The sequence below is a fragment of the Aplysia californica genome, unplaced genomic scaffold (assembly GCF_000002075.1).
Source record: "Aplysia californica isolate F4 #8 unplaced genomic scaffold, AplCal3.0 scaffold00308, whole genome shotgun sequence".
Lineage (NCBI taxonomy): Eukaryota > Metazoa > Mollusca > Gastropoda > Aplysiida > Aplysiidae > Aplysia > Aplysia californica.
Genome location: NW_004797578.1, coordinates 29,829 through 43,451, shown reverse-complemented (window position 1 = coordinate 43,451; position 13,623 = coordinate 29,829). Strand labels below are relative to the sequence as shown.

General features: G+C 41.8%; 1 protein-coding gene across 2 annotated transcripts in view; it reads left to right on the top strand.

Moving 5' to 3' along the window:
* Positions 1-357: 357 nt before the first annotated feature.
* Positions 358-13,623, top strand: part of LOC101857579 (inactive rhomboid protein 1) — a gene marked incomplete in the record, with an annotated part of 22,756 nt that continues 9,490 nt past the window's right edge. The window contains 11 exon segments of one of the 2 annotated variants that reach the window (XM_035970694.1): positions 358-861; positions 1,669-1,770; positions 3,426-3,723; positions 4,890-4,976; positions 6,293-6,363; positions 7,544-7,676; positions 8,181-8,317; positions 10,504-10,615; positions 11,284-11,358; positions 12,438-12,599; positions 13,113-13,201. In XM_035970694.1, coding sequence (XP_035826587.1) covers positions 1,673-1,770; positions 3,426-3,723; positions 4,890-4,976; positions 6,293-6,363; positions 7,544-7,676; positions 8,181-8,317; positions 10,504-10,615; positions 11,284-11,358; positions 12,438-12,599; positions 13,113-13,201 — 1,262 coding nt within the window. 2 annotated transcript variants of the gene reach the window in all.

Genomic DNA, 13,623 nt, shown 5'->3' with positions numbered 1-13,623 from the left:
GTGTGAGAGAGAGAGAGAGAAAGAAAGAAGGAGAGGGAGAGAGAGAGACAGAGAGAATGGAGGCGGGTGAAAGGACCACTGTTGGAACTCTGATTTTTAAATTATTAGAACGCACACTGAACTCTTTCTCAGAAGAAATGCGCTATGTCAGTGTAGTGTACATGTACTTTATTATGGTCTATACTACTACTACTACCACTACTACTACTACTACTACTACTACTACTACTACTACTGCTGCTGCTGCTGCTGCTGCTGCTGCTGCTACTACTACTACTACTACTACTACTACTACTCTACTACTTCTACTCTACTATACTACTACTGCTACTACTACATTGTACTACTACTACTAGCTGCTGCTGCTGCTACTACTACTTATAACTGCTGGTGCTAATACTACTACTACTTCTGCTTCTGCTGCTACGCACGTACAATTAGGCCCTACTACTACAAATGACAATAGATAGGCCTAATGCATGTACATGTAGTTTGGGCGACGTATTTTAACTCAGCGTGTCGAAATTAACAAAGTCTACGAGTACACTCCTCGATTTATTGCTTATTTACAAACTTATATTTTTCCTTACTTATTGTATTTGATAAGTATGGATACACCGTGTTCCGGTTAAATGACAGGTTTACTCACAGAATTCTACACAAAGTGTAGAATTCTGTGGGTTCACTCGATAATTCAACTCGAACAATTCTAACTGCATGTGTGTAGCCGCCTTATGACAAGGGAATTTTTCAGGCGTTACGTTGTTTTTTATTTTTAAAGAGTTACTTCCCCTATATTTAGATTTGTCTGTAGTCCGGAAGTTGTTTTGGAGGAAAACAAATTACACTGGATTTCTTGTGGTAATGCCACTAGAAACTCTTATTTTTTATGGAGATTACTTTATTTCGTTAGAGTACTGAGATCAGTTGAGGTGATTGCTTCAAGGATTTTCCTTGGAGACATTTGTTTTGCGTTTATTATTGTGGCATGTAATGTATATTGCTCGTTGTTATGGAACATAGCTGTTATCGAAATTAGGTGGTTTCAGAAAGAGGAACTGCTGATTAGCCTAGAGACGAAAAGAACTTGATTATCTAGATCTACATCTAGATCTAGATCTAGATCTAAATCTTTTGGATTTTTCGGAGGGGAGGGGGGCATTGCAGCAAAGACTTCTACAACGTCGATCTAGAGCCCGCACATAATCTTTTCCGAAGCTTCAAGGCACTGTTCGACAGTCCTTGTTAAAAGAAAGATTGTCAATTGTCAACATCAACAATAGATCAGATCTTTAAATATATCAGTTCAGTATAAATTTGAGAAATTCCCGTTCTGATCACCAAGCTGTCCTTCGCAAAATACTTAGTGTGTAGATATTGAATATCTTTCAATTCCGTTTCAAAATGCCCCTTGGCAAACATTTCCCTGGGCCTTTAATATGATATCGTAGCAATTTTTGCAAGCTGTTTCAAGATTCAAATTTGTGTAGTAGTAGACTAGATTCTATGTGATAGATCTTGCTTGTGCTTTTGTCAAAAGTTTTGACCAGGCTTTCAAACTTCATCTGTTACCACCTTTTAGGTTAGGATAGAAAAGTTAAGAATTAGTTGACGGTGATTTTCCTCTGCGTCAATCATTTTCAGTGTGTTACTTTCATGTATTGGCAGACCCATGTCAAAGATGGATTCTTCCAATGCTGGGACTCAGAGTGTCCCCAGTGGGGCCGTCTCCACAACCGGAAGCCAGACCAAGATGGGCAAATATAGACAGTAAGTAGAGATGGGAAGAGAGGTCTCAGAGAGATTTTGTGGGAAGAAGAAGTGTGTGTTTGTTAGTGTGTGTTTGTGCTTGTGTGCCTTTTTTTATGCTTGCCAAACAGGTGGAGTGAGTGTAAGTTTATGCGTGTGTGTAATGCTATTGTGTTCTTATTCTGCTGAGACAGCACTTGTTTGTTTGGATGGGAAACATCCAGAGGAGGCATGGTGGAAGAAAAAAGAACTGAAGATCGTCCCCCAACTCAGATTCAAAGATGTCTGTGAAAGAGGCTTGAAGGCCCTGGAGATTAATGTAGACATTTGGGAACACTTAGAACAGGATCGGTCATTCTGGAGTCAGACGCTTAGCCGTAGCTTACACAGAGGAGAACAGCAACTGTAAATAGCCTCTGACGAGTCACGAATGCAAGGAGAGGTGTAATAATAACCGTTAGACGTCCCCTGTAACCACAAAGTTCTAATGCAGCCACTGTCAATCTGGTATATATAGGCATTCACAGCAGACACTGCTCTGGAAGCAAAAACGAAAAAAGTTCTATCAGACGCAGAGCCATGGCAACCTGTGACTGATGGATTCTGACGACTCATTGATTTCTTTTTACGTACATGGGTGAACAGGAGGGGAGGGCCTTTGCTTGTCACAGTTCTAAGCTGTTTGATGATGTTCTTGCCCTCTAGATATAATGATGGTAGTTTTTCTCAAGCTGTTTTGACATAGTCTTGTTTAAACAGGGATATTTGCTTTAAGATCTGTTAAAAATCAATGCAGTTTTAATAAGAAAAAGTGCGATATCACAACCTCAAGGGCTTTGTGGTAAGTATTTATTAACTTTGTATTAATTACCACAAAAGCTATGTGAGTAAGTCACCTTGAGTCTTGAAAACAGAATGTACTGTTGCTTGACCAATGGTTTGTAATGTTTCATGACACCTTCTATTGGATGTTAGGTGTGTGGCCAATAGGAAAGTATATATGATGCTGAAAAATTGGATAAAGTTGGCTACATTCAAAGGAAGAGAATAGATTTCCATATAGTTTAAATAGGGCGGAGTAGGATTTTTCAGCATCATTAACTATTTGCTTAAAAAAGATAAACACCAAATTAAGAAGAAATGATTGATCCTTGTAATTAACGTACAGTTTTATTATAGGACTGGGATTTTGTACATTTTTGTTAGACCTGACTGTAATTAAACAGAGTGATACTGTGTGTCCACTGAACTGGCTGACCATGCACTAACAGTGAAGTGGCAGTGACCTCACAGTGTTCCCTGAGACAGGCATGGAGGCTGCGTAGACTTTAGAACTGACAATTGTTGAGACTGTTTTATACTGGCTTACCTGTAAGTTATTGAACTTCCCCCAATGTGCCCCTTGTGGGACTATACATATGAGACTGGATCATCACCTGATCCACTGCACAGCCCTAAATGACATCAGAGCTACCCTTCTCCCTGCAAGACCTAACATTGACAACACACTCTACGGAACATTACAGTGACTACAACAAACCTGCACTTGTCACTACATGGCATTGGACAGAGGGCGAGAGCCCAGCTGTTGCTGGATCAATAACAACAGCTACAACAACCTGTAAGTTATAGAAAAATGTTTGCTCACCTTTTTTCGTATTTTTGTTTGTTTGTAGGAAAGCGAAGAAAAGCGTGGCGTCGTTCTTTGGCCTGGTTGAAGATGACGTGAAGAACAACCAGCGGTGGGAACATCGCAGAGTGCGGATTGCCAGCCAGATGGGGAAAGGGGTGAGGGACGAGTACGTCACAGCGCCGCCCATGGACATGATGGACGCACCGAACATCATCGATCCGCTCCGCACGTCTCGACAAGCCTCCCGCATGTCAACCATGACGGCAACAAGCGCCGCGGGGCAAGCCCGGAGGAAGAAGTCTGTGTTACAGATGACCATGAATGGCATCTCTCAGTTGTCGGTAATTACTGTACTGTTCATCTGTCCCTGCTTATTGTGTTATATATGTGAGGTGTGCTGACAAAATGAGTCACTTCTCAGATTTTAGTCTTATGGAAATTGGTATGTCAAATGTATGGGTGGAGTGTGTACAATTTGTAAGTATGAAATAATTAAAGACATGTTAAACTTGAAGAAAGTGGCATCAATTGACAATATATAAATCTGTTGACAGTGTTGATTTTCGACTAATATCTCCATTCTTGGATTGCGAGAAGTAACTCTTTTTCCCAGCACGCCTCACATATAGTTTTATGAAAAGGTGGGGGGGAGGGGGGGTGTGTAAAGATACAACAGACAGGCTTTACTTTTAATATATTGTTTTATCTGTCTGTCTTGTGGTTTCCCTTGATGCTTAGTGACTTTTGTCACGTCAGTTTGCTTCAAACAATCAAACCTTGGAAAAAAACAGTGTAAGTAATGAAGTTAAGAAGGATAAATGTTACATTTCGTTGTCATTTGTCCTTTGTTTTTTAGGCGCTGACAACTTCAGAGGAACGTAAGTTTAGTGAGAGGAGACCTAAATCGACATCTGTTTCTTGAGTGGAGTAAAAACAGTTCTAACAGTAGTGCCATTACAGACAAAAGTTACATGTTTTGTCTTGTTTGATTGATTTTTGAATGAAACGTTTTAATGAGATAACCACATTTTTTAAAATGGATTCATTCAGGATAATGATTGAGGAGTGGACCCCACCAAAAAATTCTATATTCAGAGTATTGTATTTTCTTCCATGGACCCCATGTCTCGCAACAGTTTGTGTACTTTCCACAGAAATGTTGTAACATAGGTGCACAAAGAAAAGTTGGCGGGTGTTCTGGTGTGGTCTGCTTCGTCTTTCCTATCAAACATCTATCGTCCTTATCCCCCCTTCTCTAATTTTTATGTTTGTTACTCTCTTGTAACACCTCTAATCTTCTGGCGCTCATATGACCTTATGCAGTTGCGAGCGCCGTAAAACCTTACTAAAACAAAACAAAAAGAAAAGTTATAGGTCTGGGTTATGCTTTTCTTTTTCTTTTTTATCTGTTTTGTTGTTGTTGTCCTTTTCATTGTCTCAGTAGTGCCATTGAGCTACTTATTTTAGCGATAACAAAATCAAAGATGTGTTTGTATTGCATTTTCAGTCTGCTCGGAAAGATTTACGGAAGAAGTCGTTCAAAGGCCAGAGCTTTCCCCCAGGGAGTATTCACAGCACAGAGGAGAGACCTCACGTGAGTTTCTGCTTATCTCTGCTTGTGTCTTTGTGTTCTTGTTATGTGTCACTGGGAAGGATGGGGGGATGCTTGTGTCTTTGTGTCGCCGTGTGTGTTGCCGGGAATGGTAAGGTGTGGGGTGATGCTTGTATCTTTGTGTCTCTGTATGTTTCATCGGGAAAGGTGGGGTGTGGGGTGATGCTTTTGTGTATGTGTCATCGGGAAAGGTGGGGTGTGGGGTGATGTTTTTCTGTATGTGTCATCGGGAAAGGTGGGGTGTGGGGTGATGTTTTTGTGTATGTGTCATCGGGAAAGGTGGGGTGTGGGGTGATGTTTTTCTGTATGTGTCATCGGGAAAGGTGGGGTGTGGGGTGATGTTTTTGTGTCTTTGTGTTGCTGGGGAAAGGTTGGGTGTGGGGTGATGTTTTTGTGTCTTTGTGTTGCTGGGGAAAGGTTGGGTGTGGGGGTGATGTTTGTGTCTTTGTGTCGCTGGGGAAAGGTTGGGTGTGGGGTGATGTTTTTGTGTCTTTGTGTTGCTGGGGAAAGGTTGGGTGTGGGGTGATGTTTTTGTGTCTTTGTGTTGCTGGGGAAAGGTTGGGTGTGGGGTGATGTTTTTGTGTATGTGTTGTTGTATGTGTCTCCGGGCAATGTGAGGTGTGTGGGGTGATGCTTGTGTCTTTGTGTCCCTGTATGTGACGCCGGGCGGTGTGGGGTGATGTTTTTGTCTATGTGTTGCCGGGAAAGGTTGAGTGTGGGTGATGCTTGTGTCTTTGTGTCACTGTGTGTGTCATCGGGAAAGGTGGGGTGTGGGGTGATGCTTTTGTGTATGTGTCGCTTTGAAAGGTGGGGTGTGGGGTGATGACAATATCCTAACTGATGCTTGTAAAATCTCTTAACTCTCTGTACTCTTCAAGGTCCCAGGAAAAGAATGAGAAGTGGTAGATTTAAAAACCCATGAATGTGGATGGTGTAACAATATGACTTTGGTCTCCACAACAATTCACATCATGTGTAGGTTGTAGTTACCCCCCTCTCCTTACTGGAAGGTCAACTTTTTTTTAATAGGCTGTGTGTTCAGCTCACTTGCCAGGTGTTTATCGATTTTTTTCTTGTAAAAAGTTTACTTTTGCTTTACTTTTCCGATCCAGCGGCCATCAATCTTGTAAATACAAACATCAAAGATAGATTAAAGGCTGTACTGTTTTGTTTTGCTCAGTTTTCTACTTTGTGTGACTATGTTTGCTGGCAGGGATATTATTGACCCAGCAGTTTGCTCGCTTTTCCATTTGGCTCGGATGTTTCATTAAAAAGTTTATCATCAATTTCTTTTTCAGCCTGGAGATGATTTCAGCTTGGTGGACGATGTGTTTTACGATGAGCATCCAGCCTCTTCAGAGGGTGGAGGGTGAGTGTCAGTTTACTACTTACATATTTGGTACTTACTTGGTGGGAGAACACGCATCATTGTAGGCGGTACCCTGCCGTAGCTGCTCCTCCCTCCTCTCCAGGATCCATGAAAGGGTCTTCCTGCTGATCGTGCCAGTTTATATCAGCTGGTTGGATATTCTTCTGGCTTTTCCACGCAGGTTGCTTTCTCTCCCCGACCCAGGGTCCACCAAGAATTGAGTCTCAGTTTGTGGTAGTTCAGTGGAATCTGCTTAAAGTGAAATCTGCGGAACCGCGGGATTTTGTTCAGTGTAGCTGAGTTTTGCGAATAGAGAGGTTGCTCAAATAGAAGATTTAAAAAAAGGGGGATTTTCTTTTCTTTTGGTTCACCGCTGATCCTGAAATGTCTCTCTCGCCACCTGATTGAAGAGGAAGACTAGGAGGCAGAGGCCAGTACTTCTGTGGAGAGGATGACGGTTTTAGGAATACAGAAAGGAAGCAGAAAATCTGGCACGCTTGCAGGAAAGAACAGAAGAACGTTCAACCAGGTGTGCACTGGCACAATTAGTGGAAAGACCCTCAGCGGCATTTTGGAGAGAGCAACGGAGCATCAATGGACATGTCCGGAGTGCAGGGATGTTGCTTCCTGGAACAATGAACAATGGTTAACCGCTGTTTTCAGATTAACCATGTTGGCTTTATGCAAACTCCACTGTATGTACTGTATTGTGTAAATATAGTGTAAAGCGCATAGAGCCTGCTGTTGAGCGGGGATATGCGCTATACAAATGCTATCTATTATCTATTATTATTTGTAGTCCGTTTTTTTGTATCCAACATTTTTGAGGTTCACCTAGACACCATGACTACGTAGACCCCAATCGGGGAGTACGTAGACACTTCCTTATTATTATTATTATTAATTTTTTAAAACTGTTTGTTTGTTTATTTGTCCTGTAGACCCAACATGGATCTGGTTGGTGAAATGTGGGCGGTTGGCGGGTGCTCTGGTGTGGTTTGCTTCTTCTTTCCAATCAAACATCTATCATATGTATCTCCCCTCCTTCTCTTTTGTGTTTGTAACTCTCTTGTAACTCCCCTAATCTTCGCCACTTATATGACCTTATTGTGTTGCAAGTGCCGTAAAACTCTTACTAAAACAAAATGACCGTTTGTTTGTTTGTTTGTTTGTCATGTAGACGCAGCATGGACCTGGCCGGTGGACCCTCGGCCCCCGGCTGGCGGCGACGCCCCCCTCAGGCCCTGCCCTCTACCCCCGGCGTGGATTTGCCAGATGGGCCTGACTTTGGCTTGAAGAGAATAAAGCAAAAAGTAAGTCTTGTCAGTATGTTAGTGTTTTAGCGTCTATAAATGGCTGCTTGCACTGTATGCTTCCCAGGAAGTTGAGGTTGTTTCAGAATGCTCTCAGGTCTGCTAGGGTAGGTAGTAGTAAAAAAATAGATTGTGAAGCGCATAGAGCTTGCTGTTGAGCGGGGATTTGCGCTGTACAAATGCTATCTATTATTAGTGGATCTCATTTTACAGCTTTTTCAAGGCTTTTTTTTTTTCCCCTCAGTACAATTTGTTGATCTGTTTTTGGAAATCCATTTTGTGGAATTGTACTGAGTTGTTCCGGGGGGGTGGTTGGCGGGTGCTCTGGTGTGGTTTGCTCATTCTTTCCTATCAAACATCCAACGTCCTGATCTCTCCTCTTTTTAAAAAATGTTTGTTACTCTTTTGTAATACCTCTAATCTTCGGCACTTATATAACCTTATTGTGTCGCAAGTGCCCTAAAACTCTTACTTAAACCAACTGAAATGATTGGTCGTTCCCAGGTTGTAGACTCGGTGATGAACCGCGACAAGCGCACGGTGGGCATGGGAATCGTGGGTCGCCTGATGCGCCGCAGACTCAAGAGCAACATCATGACCAAAGACGTGCGCAAACAGCTAGACAATCTGGATGACCACCGGTCAGTGGCCGTAACGCATCTGGGCTGGGATGTTTCTCCGTAACGCCTCTGTGCTGGGGTGTTTCTCCGTAACGCATCTGTGCTGGGATGTTTCTCCGTAACGCATCTGTGCTGTGGTGTTTCTCCGTAACGCATCTGTGCTGTGGTGTTTCTCCGTAACGCCTCTGTGCTGGGATGTTTCTCCGTAACGCATCTGTGCTGGGATGTTTCTCCGTAACGCATCTGTGCTGTGGTGTTTCTCCGTAACGCATCTGTGCTGTGGTGTTTCTCCGTAACGCCTCTGTGCTGGGATGTTTCTCCGTAACGCATCTGTGCTGGGATGTTTCTCCGTAACGCATCTGGGCTGGGATGTTTCTCTGTAACGCATCTGGGCTGGGATGTTTCTCCGTAACGCATCTGGGCTGGGATGTTTCTCCGTAACGCATCTGTGCTGGGATGTTTCTCCGTAACGCATCTGTGCTGGGATGTTTCTCTCTTACTTATCTCTCGTTTTATGTTTCTTTGTAATATGGTCGCTTTTAAGGACAAGCGAGCTAACCCTGATTTCAGGGGTTTCCAGAAATCTTGACCTACACCAAAAGTGGGCATTGCCCTACCTATAGAACGCGCTCATATGACATTATGCAGTTGCGAGCGCCATAAAACCCCGTACTAAACTAAACTACCTACAGAAGTTTGGTTTCGTTGGTGTGTATATTTGTTTGGTTATAGAGAAAACTCTCCTTTCTTTTAAAGAAACTGAACAAGGGGCAAAAAGTTACCTTTGATTTTGTCAAAACTGCATTTTTTAGGATAGCCTCCTTGTGCTTAAAAACGACCATACATCTGTGGTGTGATGTTTCTCCGTAACGTGTCTGTGCTGTGATGTTTCTCCGTAACGTGTCTGTGGTGTGATGTTTCTCCATAACGTATCTGTGGTGTAATGTTTCTCCGTAACGTATCTGTGGTGTAATGTTTCTCCGTAACGTATCTGTGGTGTAATGTTTCTGCATGACGTATCTGTGGTGTCATGTTTCTCCGTAACGTGTCTGTGGTGTAATGTGTCTCAGTAACGTGTCTGTGGTGTCATGTGTCTCCGTGACGTGTCTGTGGTGTCATGTGTCTCTGTAACGTATCTGTGGTCTTATGCTTTCTGTGGTCTCATGTTTCTTTGTAACTTATCTGTGGTGTTATGTTTCTGTCTTATGTTTCTCTGTAACTTGTCCATGGCCTTATGCCCCATAACTTATTCGTTGGCAGGTTGTCAGCATGTTGATGTGTAGCAGTGTGTCAGCGTGTTGTGATGTATAGCAGTGTGTCAGCGTGTTGTGATGTATAGCAGTGTGTCAGAGTGTTGATGTGTAGCAGTGTGTCAGAGTGTTGATGTGTAGCAGTGTGTTAGCGTGTTGATGTGTAATTGTGTATTGTGTCAGCGTGTTGATGTGTAGCAGTGTGTTAGCGTGTTGATGTGTAATTGTGTATTGTGTCAGCGTGTTGATGTGTAGCAGTGTGTCAGCGTGTTGATGTGTAATTGTGTCAGTGTGTTGATGTGTAGCAGTGTGTCAGAATGTTGATGTGTCGCAGTGTGTCAGAATGTTGATGTGTAGCTGTGTATTGTATCAGCGTGTTGATGTTTAGCAGTGTGTTAGCGTGTTGATGTGTAGCTGTGTATTGTATCAGCGTGTTGATGTATAGCAGTGTGTCAGCGTGTTGATGTGTAGCTGTGTGTCAGCGTGTTGATGTATAGCAGTGTGTCAGCGTGTTGATGTGTAGCAGTGTGTCAGCGTGTTGATGTGTAATTGTGTCAGTGTGTTGATGTGTAGCAGTGTGTCAGAATGTTGATGTGTCGCAGTGTGTCAGAATGTTGATGTGTAGCTGTGTATTGTATCAGCGTGTTGATGTTTAGCAGTGTGTTAGCGTGTTGATGTGTAGCTGTGTATTGTATCAGCGTGTTGATGTATAGCAGTGTGTCAGCGTGTTGATGTGTAGCTGTGTGTCAGCGTGTTGATGTATAGCAGTGTGTCAGCGTGTTGATGTGTAGCAGTGTGTCAGCGTGTTGATGTGTAGCAGTGTGTCAGCGTGTTGATGTGTAGCAGTGTGTCAGCGTGTTGATGTGTGTTGATATGTAGCAACGCATCGGCATGTTAATATGGAGCAGTGTGTCAATGTGTAGCAGTGTGTTGATGTGCTATACTGTGTCATTCCAGGCCATACTTCACATACTGGGTGACATTTGTCCAAGTTGTCGTCTTCATTGTGGCTATCGCTGTCTACGGCATCGCTCCGATTGGCATCTCAACAACGGAAGAGTCGGCTAATGTAAGTTGGTCTTTTTTGAGTGGGTAGTTGCTGGGTGCTTTGGTGTTGTTTGCTTCTTCTTTCCTTAGAAACATCTATCGTCCTTATCTCTCCTTTAAAAAAAATTTTTTTTTTTTTAGTATGTTACTGTCTCGTAACACGTCTAATCTTCGTCAATTATATGACCCATTTGTAATGTGAGTCTTGTAAAACTCTTACTTATAAAACAAAACAATGAGTTGATGCCTGTGTGGGTAGAGAATTGTGTTGGGATTAAAATCTTGTTTCATGAAACGATTTTTAAAAAGTTATTAAAAAAGTTATTTTGTTGGTGGTTGGCAGGTGCTCTGGTGTGGTTTGCTTCTTCTTTCCTATCTATCATCTATCGTCTTTATCTCCCCACCTTCTTTTTTGTGTTTGTTACTCCCTTGTAACACCTCTAATCTTCAGCGCTTGTATGACCTTATTGTGTTGCAAGTGCCGTAAAAATCTTACTAAAATAAACAACTGTTTAGTAACACATCTAATCTTCTGCAGTTATATGACCTTATTGTGATGCAAGTGCCGTAAAATCTTACTAAAATAAAGCAAAACAATAAGTTGATGCCTCTATGGCTAGAGAATAGTGTTTGGATTAAAATCTTGTGACACGATTTTTGTGAAAAGTTGTTTTCTTGATGTGTTTCCAGGTGAAGATGCCGAACTTGGCAATCCAGACTGAGACGCACGTAGAAAGAGACAATTTGTGGATCGGGCCTCGACAGGTGAGTGCATGTTGTTGTTATTCTTGTCGACAATGAAGTGGGCGCCGCAGCCCCTATCTCCCAACAGTACACACCAGAGGAGACTCCATCCTGCAGCCTCCATTTTCTCTGCAGAGGCCATTGACATGGCACTGGACTCCGTAGAAAATTCTCCTAACAAATCTTTCCTTATCCTTTCTGACTCTCTGTCTTGCATCACCTCACCCATTAAGTACACACTCTTACACCCAAAAATAGTTAGGCTACAACAGAAAATTCATACACAATCTGAAACAGGAAAAAATATCATGTTCGCATGGATACCCAGCCATGTGGGCATTCGAGGAAACGAGCAGGTAGACGACCTGGCAAAGAAAGCTTCATCCCTTCTGCTGGGATCAACGACAAACACTCTCCCACAGACTGACTTTAAAAATAAAGTAAAAAAGTACACCTCCAGTCTGTGGGGGAGCCACTGGAAAAAACAGGAAAATAACAAACTGTATAATATAAAACCCAAACTGGAACAGCGAAATCCTTCGGACCTCTCCAGAAGAGACGAAGTCATTTTTACTCGATTGCACATCGGACACACGGCCCTGACCCACAAATACCTCCTACAGGGAGATGAGAAGCCGTTCTGTGTCGGATGCGACACAGATTTTACCATTAGACACATTTTAACCGAATGTCTGGACTTTGGAGAGATCCGAAGGAAATATTATAAATGCAAGAAATTGCAAGACATTTTTTCCGTCGTTGGTCCCAGCAGAATTTTGAATTTTATGAAGGCCATTGGCCTTTATGGCAAATTATAAAGTGAAATTGTACTGTTTAAAATTTTTATGTAGTAAAATTGTTTTAGATTGAAAATATATATATATATTTACGCTGATTTTTAAACCTTTTAACATTTTAAAATCTAACTACTGACCCAAGCCAGCCGTACAGTAAATTGTTGTGAACAAAACTAACTTGTGTTTCGCGCGCTCATATGACCTTATGCAGTTGCGAGCGTCGTAAAACCCCTTACTAAACAATACTAAACAACAATGTCCTGCTCAGTTTAGAAGGTTCAAATCTGCGACTTTTCTCTTCAGCGGGATCTGATCCACCTGGGAGCCAAATACTCTCCGTGCATGAGAGTGGATGAGAATCTGAACACGGCCTTGAGCTACGACCGGCACGCCGAGAGGGGCTCGGCATGCTGTATCAGGAACGACGGCGGGGGCTGTCGGCAGACTGTCAAGAGTGATTGTAATGTGAGTTTTCACTTCTGACTGGTTCAGGGTATTCTAAATGATAAAGTACTTTTTTTTTCTTTTTTTTATAAAGAACTTTTTTTTTTTGTAAGGTACTTTTCAGTTTTTTCATAAAGTACTTTTCACATTTTTTATTTCATGAAGTACTTTTTTTTTCTTCATAAAGTGTTTTTTCTTTTTTGTTTCATAAAGTACTTTTTCTTTTTTTTTGGATAAAGTACGTTTTCTTTTTTTTCATAAAGTGCTTTTGTCTTATTTTTTTTATAAAGTACATTTTCTGTTTTGTCTTAAAGTACTTTGACTGTTTTTTTCATAAAGCTCTTTTTACTTTTTAAAAAATATTAAATTAAGTACTTTTACTTTTCTTTTCATAAAGTACTATTTTTTTCATAAAGTACTATTTATTTTTATTTTCTTAAAGTACTTTTTCTTTTTTTTTTCTCATAAAATACTAGTACTTTTCTAGTTAGAAATAAGAGATGGACTGAACGTAACGCTGGTTTCTTCCTCCAGGATATCCTGTCTCGGTGGGAGAAATGGACGCCCAGCAACCCCGGGCCCAACGGTCGTCTGTCCGGGACCGTGTGTGGGCAGGACCCCAGGTCTGTTGTGTTTGTGTTTGTGTTTGTGTTTGTGTATGTGTATGTGTTTGTGTATGTGTTTGTGTTTGTGTATGTGTATGTGTTTGTGTATGTGTATGTGTTTGTGTATGTGTATGTGTTTGTGTATGTGTATGTGTTTGTGTATGTGTATGTGTTTGTGTTGCGACATGTTGTGAAAGAAAAAGTGAAATGAATTACTCTTTTGTTGATCCCAGAAGGGCATTTTGTTTTACAATGGCTTACATATATACATACATACGTAAATACATACGTACATACATACATACATACATACATACATACAGACAGACATACATACAGACATACAGACAGACAGACAGACAGACAGACAGACAGACAGACAGACAGACAGATGCATGCACACACGCACGCACGCGCGCGCGCGCACACACACACACACA